This window comes from Telmatherina bonti, assembly GCF_933228915.1.
Source record: "Telmatherina bonti genome assembly, chromosome: 12".
Taxonomy (NCBI): Eukaryota; Metazoa; Chordata; class Actinopteri; order Atheriniformes; family Telmatherinidae; genus Telmatherina; species Telmatherina bonti.
Genome location: NC_136610.1, coordinates 28,533,231 through 28,556,345, shown reverse-complemented (window position 1 = coordinate 28,556,345; position 23,115 = coordinate 28,533,231). Strand labels below are relative to the sequence as shown.

Genomic DNA, 23,115 nt, shown 5'->3' with positions numbered 1-23,115 from the left:
GTCTTGTGAATCGGCAGAATTTTAACCACACCCTGGTTGAAATTCTGAGATGACAATGAAGGTTTCTCCATGAGAATTAGTTTGCGGAGTACATTGTGCTCCTACAGGAATGTTATATCATAGCCTTGTGGCTGTATTATCACTCAGATATTGACTGACAGATTTCCAATAATTTGTTTGTTGCTTTGAAAGTGTTTAGAATTTTTTTCTTCACTGTAAGTAAGTTTTTGATTCATTTGCATTACTCATTTAAGCACATCATCAGTATTTTAACTTACTGAATTGTTTAGTTATCATAAAAGCTAATTTAGGTTTTTCGAACAATTTTATGAGTTTTAGTTTCAAACACGTTTTGTTTGGCAGTAACTTGTAATGGCTCCACCTGTTTTTCACACCTTCATACAGATGACCCCCGACGACAACATCCTGTTCAGCGCGATGGAGATGAAGAATGAGATGGGTGGTGCCGGGGATCTGTCCCGGGGCCTGGGAGCGCCTGGAGACCCTCGCAACACCATGCTGGCCTATGATAGCTCTACACTGCAGTACCGCAGGGCAGCCATGGCCCGCCAGAACTATGGCCACAGCGCCTTGGAGCGCCATGCCCAGAAGAAGTCACGCCTACGGAGACGGGCCTCTCAGCTCAAGGTGAACATCCCTGACCTGTCTGATGTGAACTCTATCGATAAGTGGTCCAGGATGATCTTCCCCACTGTTTTCTCCTTCTTCAACGTGGTCTACTGGCTCTACTACGTCCATTAAACCTGATGGAGTCTGGTGATCAGCTTTGCATCGGGCATGTGAAGAAGGAAAGGGGGTTGGGGGGGGAGTGAAGGGAGGGGTGGAAAGAAGGTATTTAGGTGGGGAGAAATCAAGAGAGAAGATGTGAGAGAGAGAATGTGAGATGAAAACATTTGCTCTGACTTTTTTAGGTGGTTCATTTAGACAACGTCAGGAGAATGCAAAGACTTTTAGATGGACTGCAGCGGCACCCACTTCAGTCAGCAGTGACTCTTTTAGGATTTGGGAAACAACTTATAACGACTGACAAGCACTCAAAAAAAAAAAAAAAAAACAAGGAAAAAAAAGAAGAGTGAGTTTTAAACAGACAGTTATGGTGCCTGTTCCAGAATTTCAATATATCACTAATATTTGTCATTCGTAGCTTACTCTCTGTGGATCAAATATTTATGCTTGTGTTTGCATATACTTTAAGGATTTCTTTTGTTTAGTATCTATTTACTTCGTAGCCGAGCTGTCTGCATCCAGGAAAGCTTTATAAATGATTTTAAAGGAATCATCATGATAGTCTATTTTCCTATAATTACTGTATATCAAAAACATAATTTAAAAGCATGCTTATGTTTGATTTTATTTGCATCATGATGAAGATGATTGGCCACAAAGCATTTTAGTTTTACTAGTTGAGGTTTTTTCTGCCAGTTCAAGTTTGCAGCTTTGGATTGAGCATGGCCCACCTGGGCAGATGCTTTGAGCATCACTTGGAGGCAAGAGGTGGACAGTAGGGAGCGTACTCTTCTCTGAACAGCAGTGTGGGATTTTAATGATGCCATTTCTGAAAAGAAAACACATCCCCTCTTATCAAAGGTCACATATTATCTGATGAAAGAGTGGAACTGTGGACGCCGATGCTTTTGCTGAGTTTATGATTTGCTTTGCTGTGCTGACAGAATCAAGTCCATTTATCCGTGTGTACTTTTTCTTTGTTTAAAAGGACATTTAACTGTGTACTTTTTACCATCAAGCAAGGAGCTTCAGAGCCTGAGAGTGGCTTTAATGCAACAGAAGCTGATGTAAGAACCTTCCGGATGAACTGACTTTCATTGCAACCAGAGTTGCTGCATAAATATGGCAATCCACAATCATCATTATCAGTAGAATTGAATGATAGAAGTATGATGCGTTCCATTGTGATTAGGTTTCTGTTTTGAAAATTTGTAGATAAACATAAATCATATTTAAAGAAAAAGAGATGATTCATTTTTATAAATCAATACTACCATTATTGTGTAAATACTATGAATTTATTCTATTTAAATGGATCTTTGTTGTTGTTTTTGCAGTTTAATTACAGCTCAAATGTTCCATTCAATCAAGAAAAAAATGAAAAGAAGAAAAAAAAAGAAAAGGGCAATTTAACTTAGGAAAAATTAAACAATTCACAACTTTGCTGACTGTACCTTTGGGACTTTCTCTCTTTTTCTCTCTCTTTTTTTTTTTTAATGGACTCTTAAAGCATCTACTTGCTGAAACTAAAGCACTTCCAGACACCAGTGACTTTTGGGTCAATGTTTTGCTCTCCAGAAACTACTTAACATGGACCCCACTATCCAGGCATTGAAGTCAGGCATATTTTGTACAAAGTTTCTGTAAATTCCAATTGTAATATTTCATAATGACTGTAAATATCTTGTGTAATGATTGTCAGCAATTATGAAGATGTATCTAAATTAAATTAAAACTCAATTCACTTCAGTAACAGAGTACACGAGTGACAGTTTTATGTGTCCTGCATGAATGTGAGGCTGATTGCTGACTGGCGAGCTGATGGCTGATTGAGTGTCCGAATGAGCGAGTGAACAACTAACTTCAACACGGGGAATGAGTAGGCAAGCGAAAGAGGCAAATGTAAGGGTGAGCAGAGATGTGAGCGCTGCAGCTGGGGACCATTGGCTGCATAATGGATGGAAAGGCAGAGGAGCTGGAGCGAAAGGCAGCAGTGATGGTCTGGGCTAACTGCAGTGGGCTCGGCTGGGGTTTGAGCAGGGCTAAGGTCAACCCCCTCGGCCTCAGGGGACATTAACGCGGAGAGCCAGAGATATGGATGCACTCTTTGGACTCGACTGTGGCCCTCTGGCTGCAGGGGCCAGAGCGCCTGTTATAAAAAAAAGGGAAAAAGACAGGGAGTGAAAGGAACAGAAAAGGATCCACCCATCCATGCTTCAACCTCTAACTGCATCCTCCCTTCACTCTGCAAAGTGACGGCACTCTACACTATGCTACACTTCCTGACCTGACCACATAAATGGATGCTAGTGAATATTTGATGGCATAAAACACAGAATATTTAATATTTAAAAAGTGATTTTGTTCTTGCAGAAACTAATGTGGAGCTAATGTTTAATTTTCAAGAGAGGGGACCAGAATAATACAATGACCTACCAACAGCAAAAATGCCTGATAACTATGTGAAATTAAAATAAAGAACACACACATAACATTTAAAATTAGTTATAAAGCTCAAATAAAAGAAAACCCTAAATTTACAGAGGATGTTGTAGGAACATGCAGATAAGGAAGACTGCTTATGTTTGAGTGTTTTAAAGCTGCCGTTTGTTGCCTGTGACTATGTGTGTTTGTGTGATGCTTCTGGGAGTAAAAAGTCTGAGTACAAAACTACCTTAAAAGGAAAACTGGTGTAAAAACTGATGTAACGTGACATATAACCTTGTTCTTCCATGCACTGCTTAAAATCAGCTCTGCATTGCTACATAACAGATGTATTACCTCACTACAGTAGACAGATGGGTTGGACTAAATTGGCCTTTTTTCTTTTTCTTTCTCATTGATTCATCTCAAAAGGGGCATTAGTGTTGACGTGAAAAGGGGAGGGGAGGCAGATGCTTCCTGCTTTGTAGTGTTTCCGTGTCACTGCCATAATTAGCAATGCACAGATCTCTGCTCTGTGGAGTCATGTGTATGCACGTGTTTAAGTTCCAAGAGTGTGTTTTAGATGTGTGTGTGTGTGTGTGTGTGTGTCACAGCTGCGCCACTGTGAAGTTGGCAATCAAACCAAGCCAAGCCCAGCCAGAGCTGACTGGGATGGGTGAGAGGGTGAGTCTGACACACTTGCATCACGCCACTCACTATACGGATATGTGATGGAAAAACACATTTAGCTGCACGGGAGAGAGGAACCATGTTGTGTCATCTGTTCAAATAAAACATAAAATCTTACGACTTGCAAATGATGATCAATAAATCAGCCATTTGTTCATGCATCACCTTCACAAAAAAAAAAGGAAAATGTCGAACCATATCTCGGTTCTGCCAGGTTTCTATGCTCTCAAAACAAACATGTCTGAATCTTTTATTTAAGCTCAATAAATGAATGCTCTGGTAGAATTTGGGTCTTTTTTAAACAGGTTTGGCTGCCTGCATTGGAAATGACAACATATGTCAACATGAGGAAGTAGAATGCATCCTACATGCATGCCATCTGTGCAAGAAGCTGCTTTGTTGAAGTCCATCAAACAGATTGCATGAAAACCTTGTTATTCACCCAGTTTTGCATAATTAGCGTGATTAAATGCTCAGCTCTCAACATGAAGATAATGCTGACCTCTGGCCTTCCTTCAAAACAGCAAAAGATTTCCTTGCATGTAATACTTAAGTAAAACTCTTTATTGATGTTCTTTTTGTCTTTATTGCAACAAATTGGACCACAAAGACTTTAAATGCTGAGGCCAATATTCTCAACTACATATGCTTGCCAGTTTGCATATTTGCACACAACAGAGTGCTCAGTGCTTTGTCACTTTAAATCTTTTTATAATTAACTGCACCAAATTTTCTGCTCTGCAAAAAATTAGCGACATGAAATTTTAGAGCTTTTTCCTATTTTATTTTATTTTATTTTATTTTATTTTATTTTATTTTATTTTATTTTATTTTATTTTATTTTATTTTATTTTATTTTATTTATTTATTTCAAGGCAAGACAACTTTATTTGTAAAGCATATATAATGTACAAAACTATTCAAAGTCCTTTCCATAAAACATTAAAGGCATTTCAGCAGGATGCAGAAAATGTGTTTGATTTGCATTAAAAACTAACTTTACAATACATAAAAGAAATCAAACAAAGATAGAAAAAAAACTAAGATAAAATGCAAGAAATTAATTTTATAGGAGTTCATACAGCTGATCTTCCCTGACATTTCAGCGCTTTTATGAAAATCCTGTGAATCATCACAACTATCTTTGTTACATTTCTGAGTTGGATTCCCTGGCTTATTTTAACTCAATTGCTCCAGAGCAAGGAATGCAAACACACCTGTCAGTGCAAGGGGCGGACTTAGAAAAGGTGTGCTGTCACTTGCTTTAACAAAGGCCTCACACGCTCACAGTGAATCACTGTGGGAGAGAATGTCCCAGAGGAGAGTCCCCTTCATTTTGGATGGAAAGTTGCTAAGAACAGGGGAAAGAAAACAGACAGGAGAGCTATGACGTGGAAGAGTCCTCTGGCCCTGGTGAGGGAAGCTCTGCGAGGTCAGAGGGCACGGGAGAGGGACCTCCGCACTTTGGTGTCCAATCTGCCTTACGAGGGACTGGAGAGGGGGAAGCAACCCAATCGTTTCTTTCCATCAAATGCCATCAAAACCACCAAATACACGCCTCTGTTGTTCATCCCCATGAACCTTTTTGAGCAGTTTCACCGTCTTGCTAATATTTATTTCGTGGGTTTGGCTATTTTGAACTTTATCCCCGTTGTGAATGCCTTCCAACCTGAGGTAGCTTTGATACCCATCTGTATCATCTTGTGTCTGACGGCCCTGAAGGATGCCTGGGAGGACTTCAGGAGGCACCAGTCGGACAGAAAGCTCAACAAAACTCCATGTTTCATCTACAGCAGGTATTTCACAGGGAGACTTTTCTGCTCTGAATATAGATGTAGAGTGTTATGCTGCTTATGAATCATGTGACAGGTGACAACTATTATTGTTACCAACACCTGCACATCTGTTTATGATTCTTATCTTTCCGCTGTGTGTGTAGATCTGTATGATTGTGTGCTACGTGTATGTGTTTATGTTTTACCTCCTCTGCCTTTAAACACCCTGTGGGAATTTTTTACTTGGAAATAGCAAATGTGTGGGAGATTATTTCTCTTTTGAAGAGCTTCACAACAATTTCGCTCACCATCACATTGTGCACATTTGATGAAATCCTCATCTGGGTATTGCGTCAGCAAAAACAGTGAGGTTAGCCGTTGACTATTTTTGAATTACTGGCGAGAAATGAATAATTCACAAAGGAGGATAAACACTGTCATTTTCAGCCCTTTTACTGTATAGTGTGACAAAGAGGAGGGGATATGGATTTTCTTTGGATGTTACAATGAAGACAGCATTTACAGTTATAAATCCTCAACCTCTGGAGGTTTTTTACATTAATCAGTAACTTACGAAACTTGAGTTGGGGGTAAAATCCAAGAGTAAACGTGTGTTTATAAATGACTATGTGTTTATGTGTGTGTGAGTTGTGATAGGGTTCAGGTGGCCTGAATTGTGGACTCTCATTGCAGCATTTTGAACACTTCAGAGAGCATGTTAGTCCCTCTGGGCCTTTTAGCAGACACTAGTCGCCTCTACCTCACGAAATCACATGTTCAATGGTCAAATCACAAGTTAAATGGTTTCTCGGTTTTTGCTGGGTTGGAATGCTAAACCTTCATTTTGGCTTGTAAGGATTAAAACACTGGTTCCTGAAGAAGCTTGGGAATAATTTTTAGGCCTTTACTCTTTTTCTATCTTGACGTTTATCTCTGACATTAGCAGGAAAAGTAGTTTCAACCCAGATTGAGAAAGAGGGCAGTTAAACCTGTCAGCCAGTCTGGCGTGGAAAAGCTCACGTGGAATGCAGTCACATGAGAGTGATTTAGCATTAATTCACCTAACCTTCTCAGGTGCATGTCTGTATTTCCCATCACCTCTTGTTTTTTTTACAGAGGTGTGAAGTGTCTGTATTGAAGCACGGCAGGCCTTATCTTTTGGGACATTCTTGTTACCTTGTCTCCAGATTAAACATGTGTCAATCAGCTTACGCTCAAACACACTGCCGGTTTAAGTAAAAGTGCTGTTCTTGTCTCGTCAAACCTGTAAAGTTTTATTGCTTGCTAACAATTGTGTTACTTGCATGTCACTGTCAGAAGTTAGTAAATTTTACCAAAACATCAACTAAGGGGGATTTTGAATTTGAAATTTATGATGATGGAGTATTTCTTTTTGATCACTGATTTAAAACTAGAAATCCACACATTTCAACACAGCCCAGATAAACTAATTTTCCTTTCTTTCAAAAAATGCCAATCTCTGTTGCCAGTTTTTGAAATATTCAAAGTTAATTATCACATCTGCCAAAATGGAAGTCATGTATTTGGCAGCAATGGTTTGTCTGTCTGTTTGTCTGACTGTTCGTGACATAACTCAAGAGGTTATGGACAGATTTTGATTAAATTTTCAGGTAATTTCCGACATGGAACAAACGACATGTAGTCAGATTTTGGTGGTGATTGGAATCACAGCCTGGATCCAGGATTTTTTTTTTTTTTAACTTGTCTTGTCCAGCCTCATAGCAAACTAAATTGTGTCTGGCTGCTGTACTGCTTAACAAATTTGCTTTACCAAGAGAAGCTCAATGGACATAAGGAACCTCTTCATAATCTACGTATTGTTCTTTATTTTTAAATTTGACATTTCTAAATTGACTATTTCTAAATTGACTTATTAACACTGGACCTGACAAGACGATTGTGGAAAAACTAAAGGAGAAGGTAGGAGAAAGAAAAAAAAAGTAAAGAGAACAGAGTGAAAAAAGACAAGAATAAAGCAGTCAGAAATCAACTGCCCAAGGTGTTAAACATAAACAGGGAAAACCAGAAAACTACCTTCTACACCTTCAAGAAAACAAAACTGACAATTATCAGGAGAACTTATAAAAAGACAGACAATGTGGGGGAAAAATAATTAATCACAACAACAAAACCATCATCCACACAAAGAGGAAATCATGGACATAACTGTCGTTGGTAATTAGGCCCACAGGACAACACAATGACTTTATCAGAATGCAGGTTAGTAACTGTGACAGCCAAATATCAGGAATGAAGAGTGATCAGTGACTACGTAAGCACATCAAGGCCCCACAAAGATCAGAGGCAGTGTACCTGTGTTACCTGTATAAATAAAAAGGGTTTATATTCATTCAAAAATACCACAATAATATCAGTGATGTAAAACATTTTGTGCAAGGCAAGAACACGTCACACCTTTGAGAAGTGGATCTTTAATGACAAGAATGAGACTGTCTGACGCACAGAAAATATGAATGAAAAAGAAATTATTTGTTATTTAAAAGTTACTAAAAATACATAAATGTCCCCTCCTGGCTTTGTTTGGAGGAAGGTGTGTTGTAAGCAGGAGCTACCAAATCAGGTCCTACATGCAGGACAGCATACTTGCAGCTTTCTGTCACTAATGGTTAGTCTAACCAGCTTGAAATGCAGGCTATAACCATAATGCAGAAAGCTTTGAGATGTCTGGGAACAACCTCAGTTAAAAAAGTACGCAGTGTGTTTTCCTTGGGTAAACGTCTCCTCTGAAAGATTTGTCATTCCAAAACAAAATAAACCCATCTTGACTGCTTTTAAAAAACAACAGCACTTATTTCTTTTAAGCTTGTGTGAATTAATACAGAAACTGTGATTAGTTTTTTCCTTAACAGTTACTAAGTGAATCAGTTAGTTTTTATAAGCATGCCAATCATTATGTAAATTTAGCAGTTTGTAAATGTGACTACATTCATTCAAAGATCATGCAGGAGTGTAACTGTTGATGTCTGGTTGCAGGAAGGAAAAGGAGTTCCTTCAGAGACGTTGGAAAGATGTGCAAGTGGGAGATTTTGTGAAGGTGGTTTGCAATGAGATTGTTCCTGCAGACATTCTCCTCCTCTACACATCAGATCGAAAAGGTGTATGCCTTATAGAGACAGCCAACTTGGATGGAGAGACGAACCTAAAGCAGAGAAGGATTGTGCCTGAACTCTGTGCATTGGTGAGGGATTAAGAACAATTCATTATTTTGTTTTTGTCTGTCTTCTCTCATTGGTTTCTGTCTCTTTCTGCAGTCCTGCCTCACCTGACTCTCCCTTCTAATCCTCCCCCTCCTTGTGTTTGACATTTAATTCTTTAACAGAGCATAGCTAGAATGTAACTTATTTTAAGTGCAGGTTATTATTTTCTGTCAAAGTTAATGATGAATGATGGGAAAACATACCTGTTAATTAACATGCTTTATCATGTTTACATCTTGGTTGCAGTGTACTTCCTGAAAGCAGAAATTGTCATGTCATTCTAGACGTGCAGGCTAAGTTGCATGTGAAAAGTTTCCATTTGCACAGTAATAGTGTTATGTCTCTTCTCATTCTACCAGGAACCTGAATTTGAACCAGAGAGTTTCAATGGCATTGTAGTGTGTGAAAAGCCCAACAACAACCTGAACCATTTCAAATGTTACATGTGAGTATGAAAGCTCATATGGATCCCCCAAGACAATTTCTCAAAGCCATTTAGAGCAGCCAAGCAAAACTAATTCCAAGCCACTCACTGGACTTTCCTATGTTAGCAGACGCATTATTGGACTGTAATAGACAATAATCGATTTCCTCAGGCACTGCAGCTCTAACAGAGAGTCTGCCCTTGCAGCCCAGCTAAGACCATAAAGCAGAGAAATGCTAATGGATATATGTGTGAGCAGTAATGAATATCTAAAAAGGTCTGACAGTAAAGGTTTCCAACTTTCTCCTTCTGCAGAGAGAAACCCAATAAGGAGAAGGTGGGAGCTGGGATTGAGAGTCTGCTGCTGCGAGGCTGCACAGTGAGAAACACAGACCATGCTATTGGTTTTGTGGTGTATGCAGGTATTTGCTCAGCTGGTTCACTAATTGGAAGAGTAAATGTCCGTAGTTTCAATCTTTCAACTTAGTTTTTTAGAAGCTACTTGGAAAAGGCTAGTAAATAGCTAATAACAGTTGATCTTAAAAGCTTCCATATGAATTAGTATAATGTTTTGTTAATTCTATGATAAAGCAGAAAAAATCTCCAGAAAGTAACAAAGGTTTAATTTGTCTTATTGTCCCCGCATTAGTTGGTGTGATATTCCTATGAATTTATTGACTCATTAAGGTGTGATATTGATTTCTGTTCCTTTTCACTGACCACCTTCTCATCCAAACGTTTAGGCCATGAAACCAAGTCCATGCTCAACAATAATGGGCCAAGATACAAGCGCAGTAAACTAGAACGGAAACTGAACACTGACGTAATTTTCTGCGTCATTCTCCTCTTCATCATGTGCCTCATCGGAGCACTAGGTCAGTAATGAATTGCATCACTTCACCACAGTCACTACACAGACTGTCTCATTTCCATTCATGGAGGGACATAAAATTTTCAATTTGAAATGAGACTCACTTTGGCCAAGGGCCCACACACTTGCCAAAGGAGGAGTGGGGACACAGAGAAAGGCATGGGGCCAAAAATAGTTTTAGTCTGGTTTACAGTCGGTGTGAGTAATCCTTTGTCTTCAAACATGCAGGCCACTTCTTTTGGCTGGAGGCGCTTCCCAGTGTGCCCCCTTACCTAGTCTCAGACAGCAATGGTCACTTGAACAGTCCCAGTCTGAGTAGCTTCTACATCTTCTTCACCATAATCATCCTGCTGCAGGTGTCTGACAGTATTATGACTGTTTTTGGCATTTTCTTATTCATGTCACACTCATTAAACTGATCTATTTTTTTTTCTTTCCTCCTCTCATTTCTCTCTGTTACATTACACCTTTCCTTTTTTCTCCATCCTTGTTTTCTTTCTGTCATTTCTGCTGACCTCAATATTTCCCTTCTCTTCAGATCCTTATTCCTATCTCTCTCTACGTATCCATTGAGATGGTTAAGATTGGTCAGATCTTCTTTATCATGAATGACATTGACCTGTACGACGAGGACTCAGACAGCCGCATGCAATGCAAGGCTCTGAACATCACAGAGGACCTGGGACAGATTGAGTACATCTTCTCAGACAAGACGGGAACCCTAACTGAGAACAAGATGGTTTTTCGGCGATGCTCTATCATGGGCATCGAGTATCCACACAAAGAGAATGGTAAACTTTTACAATGAGATATTTTGTGCATATCAATACAACCAGTTGCTGTACCTTTTAGTGTTTTAATACTCACCCTTTATATTGTATGAGATATTGATTAATAAAGTAATTAATAAGTTTGTATAAAAAAGACTGTATTTAGATTAAAGATTGTATAATCACACTATAGTTAAATGGTAAATGGACTTATACTCATATAGCATTCAGTTAATAATAATAATGAGTGACAGGCAAGCGAATGATTAGATCAAACAAGTCTGTCAGTTTACATGCTGATCATAAATCATAAATAGTTTTTGATTAACACTGACCCAACGCTTTAGCACTAAACTAGTGATGACTCATAAATATTTAATCAGTTAATCATTATTTACAATTATTTGTGCAATCTTCATCTAAAATAACACATCATACTTTGCAGTTATTGCGCAGTTCTTCGTCAGTTCATGAGCTATATCCTAATTTTGTGTATTGCAAAGTATTATAATATTAGATACAAAATTAAAATATTCACTCCCGCAGTTTCCTTCCAGCTTTTGAGCCATTGTTACTTCAGTTATCATAATGGGAATCTGCTTGACAGTTTATCACCTTAATTATAATCAAATGCATGCATATCTTCTTATTCATGATGTTGCAGTCCTAAAAGTACCGAGAGAAAAATAATTCAAATAAAAAGCATCTAAGAAACATTGTAACATTAATTAAACTATAACACACAAAGCACCATTTCAGAATAAAGATTACGGTTTTTGTGCATTTCTGCAGTAACTGTCTTCTGTGAAAACGACTTATTTGTTACCTGCTCACTTGTCTTGCATTTCCTGGTTGTCACTGAATTACTTGCTAACTTTATTTCAACTTGTGCTGTTTTAGATCTAACTCTCTAACTCAGGGTTTGTTTTTTTTTTATTCAATAAATATTACTTTACTTTTTTTTTTTAAAAATAGTATGCGTTTAAATAAAAGAGCAAAGGCACTTTTATTTAAACACTATCATAGCTCCACCTGAGCAGGACTTTTTCTTACACAGAGCACACACAATAAAAGCTAAATGAGGGCTTTTTGGGGGGGATTTGCAGCCATCCACCTCGCTGTCCTTGATGAAGAAGAAGCAGAAGAAGAGGTTCTCTTCAATCAGCCTCCACAACCCCCGCAGACCAGCTGGTCCCTGGATGGTGAGGACAGCAACCCTGTAGACATACAACACCACGGCAGCCGGCGAAGAAGCAAGGTGGCAGCAATTGCCCAGAGCAATGTGGCATTCAGCAGTCCACTGGTATGATGATCACTAAGTCAGGAAGAAAGATTCTTAATTAAAAATAGAGATGTCTGTATATGAGGAACACACATGAATGACTCTAAATCAAATATTGTTGTGATTTATATGATTAATAGTTAATGGAAAAAGCTGCAGCTCCATCCAAAATTGTTAATGATTTTGTCAAAGTTTTCTTGAAACTTTTGAGAAAATCCATCTGAAGTTAATTTTGGTTGAAACATCTACAGGTCTTTCTGCATTCTCGTGCCTCTGCTTTTTAATTTCACAAATGTTTGATCAGTTTCTGGATATATCCCTTCCTAATTGTATTTTCTGATCTGATCTTACACTACCATTTTACCCAATCTGACCCATCCTTTAGTTAAAGCCCCCTCATGGTCCCTGCTGCAGATGGCTGAACTGTTAGATTTCACTGACGAGCACATTCATTTTGGCTCAGTGTTGCTGCTGTGTCTGTGACAGGACATATGGTCATACTGAGTACTATTTGGCACAGAGCAGACATTACATCAACTGTAAACGTGCACTATAGATTAGTCATAACTGTTTTGATGTACTGTACAGTAGCTTTGGATCTATTTTTGTCGACAGGGCAAAGAGCAGGAGCCTGGAGAAACAAGCTGAGAGAGAAAAAATCAAGACTGTGTCCATTTTTACTCTTCCTCATGCTGTGTCTCTACCAGAGCAGAAAGGCTGAATGAAAGTCAGCTTCCTCCTTCATCCTGTCTTTCTTGTCATCCTTCCTCATATACAGACAAGCAAAACTGGATGGAAAGTTTAAAAGTCAATCACTTGCTTTAATTCCCTTAAGTCAAATTAGGGAAGACTGATGTAAAACTTTATCATCATACACTCCATATTTAATTAACAAACTGATTAATCTTTGCTGCACCAGGAAACCGAGGTGATTCCGGACAACAAGCTGCTTCAGCAGATTAGCAGGACTCAGAGCAGCAGTAGCAGCAACCGAAAGATGGATCCTTACCAGGACTTCTTTCTAGCTCTCGCCATTTGCAACACAGTGGTGGTTTCCATGGCAACAGCTCAGCAACGGAGGGTAAGTTTACTATGACGGTGAATGTAAAAAAGGAGGAAATGGAAAAAAATGGGTGAAAAATATGTATTCATTAAATTCCAGCATTCTCAATATAAATATTAAGAAAATATAATAAATCAACTTTAATATTTTTAGGGTTTCCATGTTTTTATAAACCGAGCAGCTATTTGTCTGCAATACCTCAGGAACGTTTAGCAACTGACATGCAATAAAGTTAAACTCTTGTTTTCAATCGTATAGATAGCTGATCGTAGTCACCTTAAAACTATAATTCTACTGAATTTGTCACATAATAAATTTTTTAGAAGAAGTCAAATTAGGTTTTAATGTGAGCTTTTTGCTGTTTCTGGCTGTGCTGTCCTAAGGCCTGACAAATGGCAGAAATCTGCTTTCCACAATGAGTTTATAATTAAAAGTAAATGCACACATAGTGACAGGAGACAAATAGTCATTAAGTTGTAAATGAGCAATTTGGTACCTGATGAAATATGGAAAGATTTTTCATAAAACATCCCATTTGTTTTGATGTTTTCAGGTTGATATATCTCCACCCTCCTGCCAGACAAATAATCCATTGGACTCTTTTTCCAATCTGTTTAAGAAAGCTGGCTTACTCTGTGCTTGCTGCCGGCGCAAGCCCAAGAGAAACCGTACTTTCTCAGAGGACACAGTTATAGAGTCTGTGAATATGTCAGGGGCCGTGAACACCAATGGCCTCCAAACATGCTCACTTCATCCTCTGTCCCAGTGTGTCGGGCACGCAGAAGTGTCAGATGATCTGTGCTATGAGGCAGAGAGTCCAGACGAGGCAGCCTTGGTGCACGCAGCCAGAGCATATGGCTTCACCCTACTGGCTCGAACCCCTGACAGTGTGACAGTGAGACTCCCGTCTGGGGAGGATTTGGTTTTTGAGGTGTTGGACACCTTGAGTTTTGACTCCAACAGGAAGAGGATGTCAGTTTTGGTGCGACACCCAGTCACTAAGGAGTGTGTGCTGTACACTAAAGGTGCCGACTATGCCATCATGGAACTACTTGGAACACCATATGCAGGTAAACCATGTAAAACAGCATCTACAGATATAATCAGATAATACAGACTATTTTATAATTAGGACAATATAAATATATACATTGATTTATTAACAGAAAATCTCAGAGGGATGCAGAAAAGCATTGCAGCTGATACGCAATATCAACTTGACTGCTATGCTAAAGAGGGTCTTCGTACATTGTGCATCACAAAGAAGGTACAAAATAATCTTTAGTGATGAACGCCAGCAATATATTCTTACCGAATGAGAGCCTTTTGGTTTGATTTATTCTCTCCTCGTGTATTAAAGGTTGTAAGTGACAAAGTGTATGAAAGATGGTTAGTGGACAGAAAAAGAGCTCTCGCTGCTATAGACAACAGAGAGAAACTAATCATGGACACCGCTGTACAGATGGAGTCAAACCTCACCCTTCTCGGTAACATATAGCCAGCTCCTTCCTAATGTTTGAAATGCATATCTGTGTGACGCTATCTGTGTGCAAATGATGCTTGTCCATCTACAGGGGCAACAGGCATCGAGGACCGTCTGCAGGAGGATGTCCCAGACACTATTGTGGCTCTACGGGAGGCAGGGATCCAGGTGTGGGTGCTGACAGGTGACAAGCCAGAGACAGCTGTCAACATTGGCTATGCCTGCAGGCTACTGGAAGAGGAAGACCTGGTGATTAACATGAGCTGCAAAAACAAGGTGAAGAAGCTGCTAGCTTCATTGGTTGGCTGACTGAAGATCGGCTAAATCTTCTAAAGATAAAGATGTTAAAACACAGGCAAATACACAAACAAGGACAGAATACCCAAGCTTTTTGAAAATAAGACAAAGTAAATGTTGGCATGAATACAGTCACCTCACAGCAAGTGTTGTGAATGATTGCACGAGTGGTTGTCTGTCATTCTGTATTGGCCCTGTAAGGAACTGATGACCTGTCTAGGGTCTTGAGATAGCCCCTCTCGCTAGGAATAAGCAGGTATAACAAATGGATACAATGAATAGTTACTATTTCCCCTAAAACAGTTCAGATGTATTTAAATATAGCTCGATTTCATTACATGTAATCACAAGGCAATGTAATTTAAAAATTCTGTCCAGTTTACTGCCACCCAATTATAATCAATTTATATCTAATTAATTTTTAACTACATTTAACTAAACTGTGTTCATTTAAAGGCAATTCATAAAAACTGCCTAAGGAAGCCAAAGGATCAAATATAATCTTCTTTTTATTCATTCCCCTATCCTTAGGATCGGGGATGGCCATGATGGATGGCATGAGACGCCACAAAACACAATAACTAATGCTTTCATATCTGATTACCAGTCTAATATTCAAGTGTCAGGGTGACAGCGGAGAAGAAAACTCCATTTTTAACTAGAATAAAGTAAGGTGCTCAGTGCACCTGCTCCGTGAGACATTCCTAGCTAGTTCTCCCCATGTATGTGTGGGTTCTCTCTGGGTATGTTAGGTTCATTGCTATAGGTAATTATCACATGAAATGACTTAGGATAAAATCCAAATGACTGAAAAATAGAACACTGCATGGCACCAACTCTTCTAATGGTCATTCAGAACTAGTGTGTTTCTATGTGTTTTATGAGTGGTATTCTTTGGAGGTTTCAAAAACCAACCTATCTTCCTTCTAATTTAAAATACTGAGCCCTTTGACCACTTTTACATTTCAACTAAAGGTCAAACCCTCACATTTCTATCTGGCAAAGATAAGGTGTTAAGTGAGGGACCTGCCTCTCTGAAGTCATTAAAGATCTGGCAGTAGTGAGAAAGAAAAAACCTTTATAACAACTTGACTGTACAGCTTCTCATCCTGCCGTCTGTTTGAAATAGCCTGTCAGCTCCACAGGATACACGTGGAACTTCCTGAACAGAAGGGGCTGATGCCCCCGCTCGGACTCATTAGTGACTCATGATGGATGGCATGAGACGCCACAAAACACAATAACTAATGCTTTCATATCTGATTACCAGTCTAATATTCAAGTGTCATGGGAAATACCCTTTAATGAAATTTTTTTTTTCCAACTGTAACTGGTTGACCGCTGGTCAACCAGTTACAGTTGCAGTTAATTGGTTCTTCTTGTTTTTTGATTGAAGCAAATATAAATTTTCACCCCCCTTTTTCCACGATGACAGTGTCTTTTAGGCTAAGTCCGAAGCTATTTAAACACAAAAACAATGACTCTAATGGGTCTACAGCCTGACTCAGCAGCACAGTAATATTCTTTTATTTGCTGACTCATATACTAATCTGTCCCCTGTTAAAGAAAAATAGCCTCAGAATTTCTTCCACTTGCTTCTTTTCCTAACAAATGCCTAAAAATTTAAGATTTGTTTCCTGAAATGTTAAAATAAAAATCTTATATCTTTACTGCTGAAGGATCAGATCAAGTACATTATTTCACATTTTCACAAAGAAAGCAAAAAAAAAAGAAAAAAAGAAGGAATAACAAACACAAAAAAGCATTTTTATTGCAAACTGTTTTAACTATGGTTTAAAAATCTTTATATAAAAAGTTTTAACCAGACAACATCATCCTCAAACAAGCTGCTGTTGTTTTCCAGCTCACATGTACATCCATCCTGGACTGTACTCTGGAAGAAGTGAGAAGGTACAATGAGGACCCTCGAAATGTGGACACCACATTGAACATCTCTCTGGTGATTGACGGAAACACTCTGGCCATGGCTCTGTCGCCAGACCTGCAGGACCGATTCATAGACCTGGCAAAACGCTGCCGCTCAGTGCTCTGCTGTAGAGTCACTCCGTTGCAGAAGAGCAGAGTGGTGAAACTGATGAGGGAGAAACTTAAGGTCATGACACTTGCTGTTGGTAAGAAAGTCCAATAAATGTCCAGTCAGAATTGTTTGACTCATCTATCTTATTGTTGTGTTGTCAGTCTGTTGTCATTCATTTTCTCAACTACTTAGTCTAATGTGGGAAAAATGGAACCTATCTCAGCAATCGCTGGGCGAGAGGCAGGGTACGCCTTGGACATGTTGCCGGTCCATCACAGGGCTTTTTCTGTTGTATTTTAGACTAAATTATATGCAGAACATAAAATTTTAATTAATTTTTTTAGAATAAAAAGAAATATTTAAAAAGGCAACACTGAGTGCATTTCTGCATCTTGTTGAAAGAGAAGTGAGGACACGTATGTACCTGCCTCTATGAACAAAATTATTAAGATCAATACATTTTGTTCCAAAAGGAAAGAAAATCAGAAATACAGAGAAAATGATCACAAGCTAAACTTACAGTTTAACCGACCAAGTAGTATTGTTTTTGTGATCAAGATGTTGCTTTGACTGTGCTTTAAGGTGATGGTGCAAATGATGTCAACATGATCCAAGCAGCTGATGTTGGCATTGGGATAACCGGCCAGGAAGGGATGCAGGTTGGAATTAATTTCTGGGGCAAAAAAAAAAAAAGTGGATTTCCCTTCATTTTTTTCTCAATCTTGAACAAATCACAACTCCCCTCTCTGATGTGCAGGCAGTCATGGCGAGTGATTTTGCTATATCTCGCTTCAAGCACCTGAAGAAACTTCTCCTGGTCCACGGACACTGGTGCTATACTCGACTGGCCAACATGATCATTTATTTCTTCTACAAGAATGTGGTGAGCTTTCTTTCCCGACCAGTGTGTTATTTTGTACATGAACTGTGTGTTTTGATTTAATCATCAATGGTTTGATGTGCTTCTCAGGCCTATGTGAACCTGCTCTTCTGGTATCAGTTTTTCTGTGGATTCTCTGGAACCGCTATGATTGACTACTGGCTGATGATTTTCTTCAACCTTTTTTTCACCTCTGCACCCCCCATCATGTTTGGAATTGTGGACAAAGATGTATCTGCAGAGATGCTGCTGGGGGTTCCTGAGCTGTACAGAACTGGACAGGGTGCAGGGGTCAGTGACATAAAAGATAATTAATCTACAAACTCGAAAGATGATTTAAAATGGTTAGCATATTTTTACATTTTTGCATTGCTTCTGTTATTTAGGAATACAACTATTTAACTTTCTGGATTTCCATACTGGATGCCTTTTACCAGAGTCTGGTGTGCTTCTTTATTCCATATCTGGTAAGAAACCATTTTAATAATTTATTCATGATTACAAGTTGCACAGTGACATATAATGCTACCATAAGACAAAATTATATCATCCTGCTTCCTTTCTTGCACACTGATTAGACTTGTGCCATTTCACGTTGAAATATTGGTACAAATGCCAAAAGGAGCTGTTTTATTTTGATCACATCCATGCCTTTTTGCAGATATACATTGTACTGTTTCCAAAATAATCAACAATTTGTGTTTTTAAAAAAAAGAAAAAGACATGAACAGGAGAAATCCACAGAGCAAGAATATAACTAAAATGTGGGAGTGGGAAAAACTGACATTTTAAAGAAATATTTTATTGATCCTATTGCAGCACTCACAGTTTACACTTTACAAGTGGCATTTTTTCTAATCAAAATTTAGGAAAACCTACCTTGTTTCTCATAACATGACTCTCAACTAATTTTTACACTCTTTACACGCCAAAAGATAGTAAGAATTTACAAAAAACAACAACAAAATAAGCCCAAAAGCTACTTTTGATATAACTTAATTGTACATTTATCTTCTTCTTTTTTTTTTTAAATGAAACCCACAAATGTTACACTGACATGTGTAAAAGCCTTCTAGTGGTCAGGGTTGCAAAGCAATGCCATTTGGAGCAACCATTTACTCAAAACAACAGCTGTTCAGTTCAAAGTTTTTGTAGAATTTCAGTCTGAGTCACTTAGCATTACCATGGCAACATCACCTGCTACTTGGAGCTCCTAGCTGTTGGGCATTTGGTAATCAGCATCTTTCTTCATCACTGCCTCATTTACACACAGTTTAGTAAATTCAGCTTCAGTATATATATATATATATATATATATATATATATATATATATATATATATATATATATATATATATATATATATATGTATATATATATATGTATATATATATATATATATATATATATATATATATATATATATATATATGTATATATATATATGTATATGACGTATATATATCATGTATGTGTGTGTGTGTGTGTGTGTGTGTACTGATCCATCCTCTTGTATGTTTATTCTTTTACAGGCTTTCCGGGATTCAGACATTGATATTTTTACTTTTGGAACTCCACTGAACACAGTTTCATTGTTCACTATTCTGATGCATCTGTCAATAGAGATCAAATCATGGGTGAGAGCTGAACTGATGCATGGGATTTTGTATATTTCACTAAGATACATATTCAGTAGGTCAAACTTTTAGCACCTCGGAAGTTTCCACTCTATCATTTTTTTTTATAATAAAGGAATAAATTGGAATTTACTTGTATTCTTTGGTAAACTGGACAATTAACTGTATGTATCACTGTTGTTTTTATTGCTTGTTTTTACAGACTGTTGTTCACTGGGTCATCATGCTGGGCAGCGTGGCGTTGTATTTCATAGTGACGCTCGCCTACAGTGCCATCTGTGTAACCTGTAATCCTCCATCCAATCCATACTGGATCCTTCAGAGCCAGATGGCTGACCCCATGTTCTACCTTGTCTGCATCATCACCACTGTAGTGGCTCTGCTGCCCAGGTATCGTCAGCCTCCTTCTGCCTGTCTGTCACTCTTAAAGCCCAGCAGGACATTAATTTAATGTCTTCTTGTAGTCACTGTTACAGTCTTTTATTCTTCGTTTTTCTTATTGTTTTTAGTAATGTAGCACATTGTTTCTTCCTTCCCCACATTTTTATCCTATCATATGCTTTATAACTACTGAAACTTTTCCTTGTAAGAGAACTCAGGAGACCCAAAACAAATAAGTCTTCTGTTTTATGAATATATGTTGTATAATCTTTGAGAAAACAAACAATAATAAAGCCAAGCATTCAGAAATACAAAACCATTTCAAATAACACTGAATTATTAAATGTTTGTCATTTTCATTTTGGTAGTGTTTCAGCTATTGGACTAGTTGAAAATTAATGGTGAAAATGTATCAAAAAGTTTGCAGTTAACTATCACATAAGCATTTTCTAGAGATTTCATATGATCTAATAATTTTCTAATACTGTCAGGAAGAAGCAAAAAGAAGTTGGAAAGTGATTTAAAATAAATCAATAAATAAAAGCAGGAAGATCATTTTTATGTCTGCAATGTGTTTCAGTGATGACGGGGATACAATTAGAAAGTAGGCAGAAGCTACCATTGTAGTCTGTTTCAATGCATGCAAACCACAGCAAACTTGGTGTCTGTATTTTGTATTGCGTGTTGACTTGTGCATCATTAACTGCTCTGAAATTGTCCGGTTGTTATGGTGCAAATGCACCCGAGGCTGATTTGTCATTAGACTGTTAATTGTAAAGGACGAGATTGTTGGCTACTCATCTGCCTCTCGGTTTCTGATGCTTTCTGAAAGTGCTGATATTTAGAGAGAATGCTCTGATTTACATCAAAGGGACGCATATTTTTCACTGGCCTACTTTCTCACCGCAACACTCTCTCCCTCAGGTACACGTTTCATGTGCTGAGGAACTCTATCGCCCCCTCCCCACTGTTACAAGCCAGGCATCTGGACCGAATGGACCCGTCTACAAGGGATCAGTGGATCAAGGAGTGGAGGAGCTTTAGGGGTGCAGGGCAGGTCAAAAGCTCTAAGCTTGATTCCTCACCCTCCCCCAGTTTGGACACCCCTGTAGACTTCTATCCTGAGTCTCTAACAGCTAATGATATCATGACGGATGATTTTTCACTGAATGTCATCACTGAGAACTGTCAGACATCTGTGCACACATGAGGCAGGGAAACACACTGAAGATCATTATTTATTAAGGAAATTGTAAATATCTGAACTGGCTCGTAGTGGGTAAATGTGCAATGTCTTATTTTGAAAATATAATCAAGGAGAAGTACACCTCTCTGACTAAAGTTAATTTTGCAATAAACTGCTCAACAAAAGGATGTCGACCCGCTTCTTCTGCCCTCCTCGTAAGAAAGTACCACGTAAGCCTGTTACTTTCCTGGTAGGTTTTCAGCACACAGTGGTAACCCAATTAGTCATGCCACCCACCCTTCCCAAAAGCGGCACTTTTACAGGGCGAAATTCTTAGCTAGTAAAATATAGTCCTTTCACCAATTTAACCCAAACAATCATCGAGCAAGAAATCATGTGTGTTTTCCAGATTTCCTTTTTAATTTGCTAGCCTGTGAGTAGTTTTATATACATGTGTAGAGCTGTAAAAATTTCCCATGGAAATACATGTGAATCCATTTTATTTCTTTCCCTAAATGTACATGTGTTTGTGTGTGTTGATGGAACATCAAAGAAACAGAAAAAGGTAAATTTGAGAGAATCAGAAGAAGAAGCTTGTAAGCCGTAAATTCTGGTGCTTTTTTATTTTTTATGTAAATGGAGTGTGCACAAGCGAATCCACTTGTAAAAAGGGCTGAGTTATCATGGGCATACTTCATTATACAGTTGCAGTTCTGCTTATATAACATCTTGCTGCCTGCAATTAGATCACTGCTGCCCTCTAGAGCTGTAAGTGTATAGAAACAGAAAGGTCACACAGGACAAAGTCAGGAAAAAGCTCACATTTACACAGCTTAGATCTGGCTTCTAGAGCCCTTAAATAGTAAACACATATAAATCTTTTTCTTCCTTTGGAAAATAAGAATTAAATGCAGCATAAGCATAATAAAGAGCAGTTTTAAAGAAACAAACTGAGCTATTTATGGTTGGAAACAACATTAAAAAGATAAACAAATGTAATAAGTAGTTTGTGTTAAAATAACAGTTAAAACCAGCTTTACTGTTAATGTATCATATAGTACAATACATGAGCTGGTAATGAAAAATCTTTTTCATGTGGTCCATTTTTGGTAGCCTTTTGTAAACATAGACAAATATCACTAAATCAATATCATCTGTACAGCACAGATTCCCTATCTTAGATATGGCAAACCTTTGTCTGCCTAAGTGCTTCAATACAAGCAGGATTTCTAGATATTATCTGAACTCTGAAAGTACAAAAAACTCTGGTGACACTCTTTTCATATGACTATCTTCAAATGATGTTAATAACACCACATATTTCTACTGAATTTGAAGGTGATAATGACACTGAGATAGGACAAAAACTGATCCTCACTTTAAGCGTAGACTTTACCTTTAAGTAATAAATTAAGTGTAGAAAAAGAGAGAAGGAACATAATACCAGAAATGACAAAGCAAAAGCTGTGAGTCTGGTTTCAAGTTTTAAGTTCAAGTAGAGGATTTTGCAATGAAAATGTTTTTAGACATCTCACTTAGGGCCAATCAAAACCTTTAAACCAAATATACTAGCTCAACTGATGCTTAAGCTACTAAAATATGCAGATGAAATGTGGCAGGACAGGTTGAAATATTTAAATCCCCACAGAAGCTAAAACATGTAGACAAGAAGAGCACAAAAGAGCCATTGTGTTTTACCTGAAGGTGTGACTTCTCTACTCCAACTGGAATGTCTTGTTTGCCACTGCTAAAACTATGCTAATAGCTTTTAGCTAAATTACAGGTGTGGTGTAAGCTGGGAAAACTGATAACTCAAGTTATGATTTAATTAACAGAATTCAATAATTCAATAATTCTCAAGAATCACGTTTGATAAAGTGTGATGTATTTAAAATCAACAACCAGCAGATGGCAGACTGACACTCTTC

At 38.1% G+C, this 23,115-nt stretch overlaps 2 protein-coding genes across 2 annotated transcripts in view; both read left to right on the top strand.

Annotated features, from left to right (window-relative positions):
• The window catches only part of gabrb2a (gamma-aminobutyric acid type A receptor subunit beta2a), a gene marked incomplete at both ends in the record, with an annotated part of 28,712 nt that extends 27,950 nt beyond the window's left edge, over positions 1-762 (top strand). The window contains 1 exon segment of the mRNA XM_079249506.1: positions 406-762. Within this exon segment, the coding sequence (XP_079105632.1) occupies positions 406-762 (357 nt within the window).
• Positions 763-5,247: 4,485 nt separating this feature from the next.
• atp10b (ATPase phospholipid transporting 10B) lies at positions 5,248-21,211 on the top strand (the record flags this gene model as incomplete). Its single annotated transcript, XM_079250161.1, has 20 exons — positions 5,248-5,657; positions 8,652-8,856; positions 9,235-9,320; positions 9,615-9,721; positions 10,043-10,174; positions 10,399-10,526; positions 10,709-10,961; positions 12,047-12,243; positions 13,142-13,303; positions 13,839-14,355; positions 14,452-14,552; positions 14,646-14,772; positions 14,860-15,044; positions 16,930-17,197; positions 17,686-17,762; positions 17,861-17,986; positions 18,074-18,274; positions 18,370-18,450; positions 19,823-20,010; positions 20,926-21,211. 20 exons carry the CDS (start codon positions 5,248-5,250, stop codon positions 21,209-21,211), a joined length of 3,837 nt encoding a protein of 1,278 aa, XP_079106287.1.
• Positions 21,212-23,115: the final 1,904 nt, after the last annotated feature.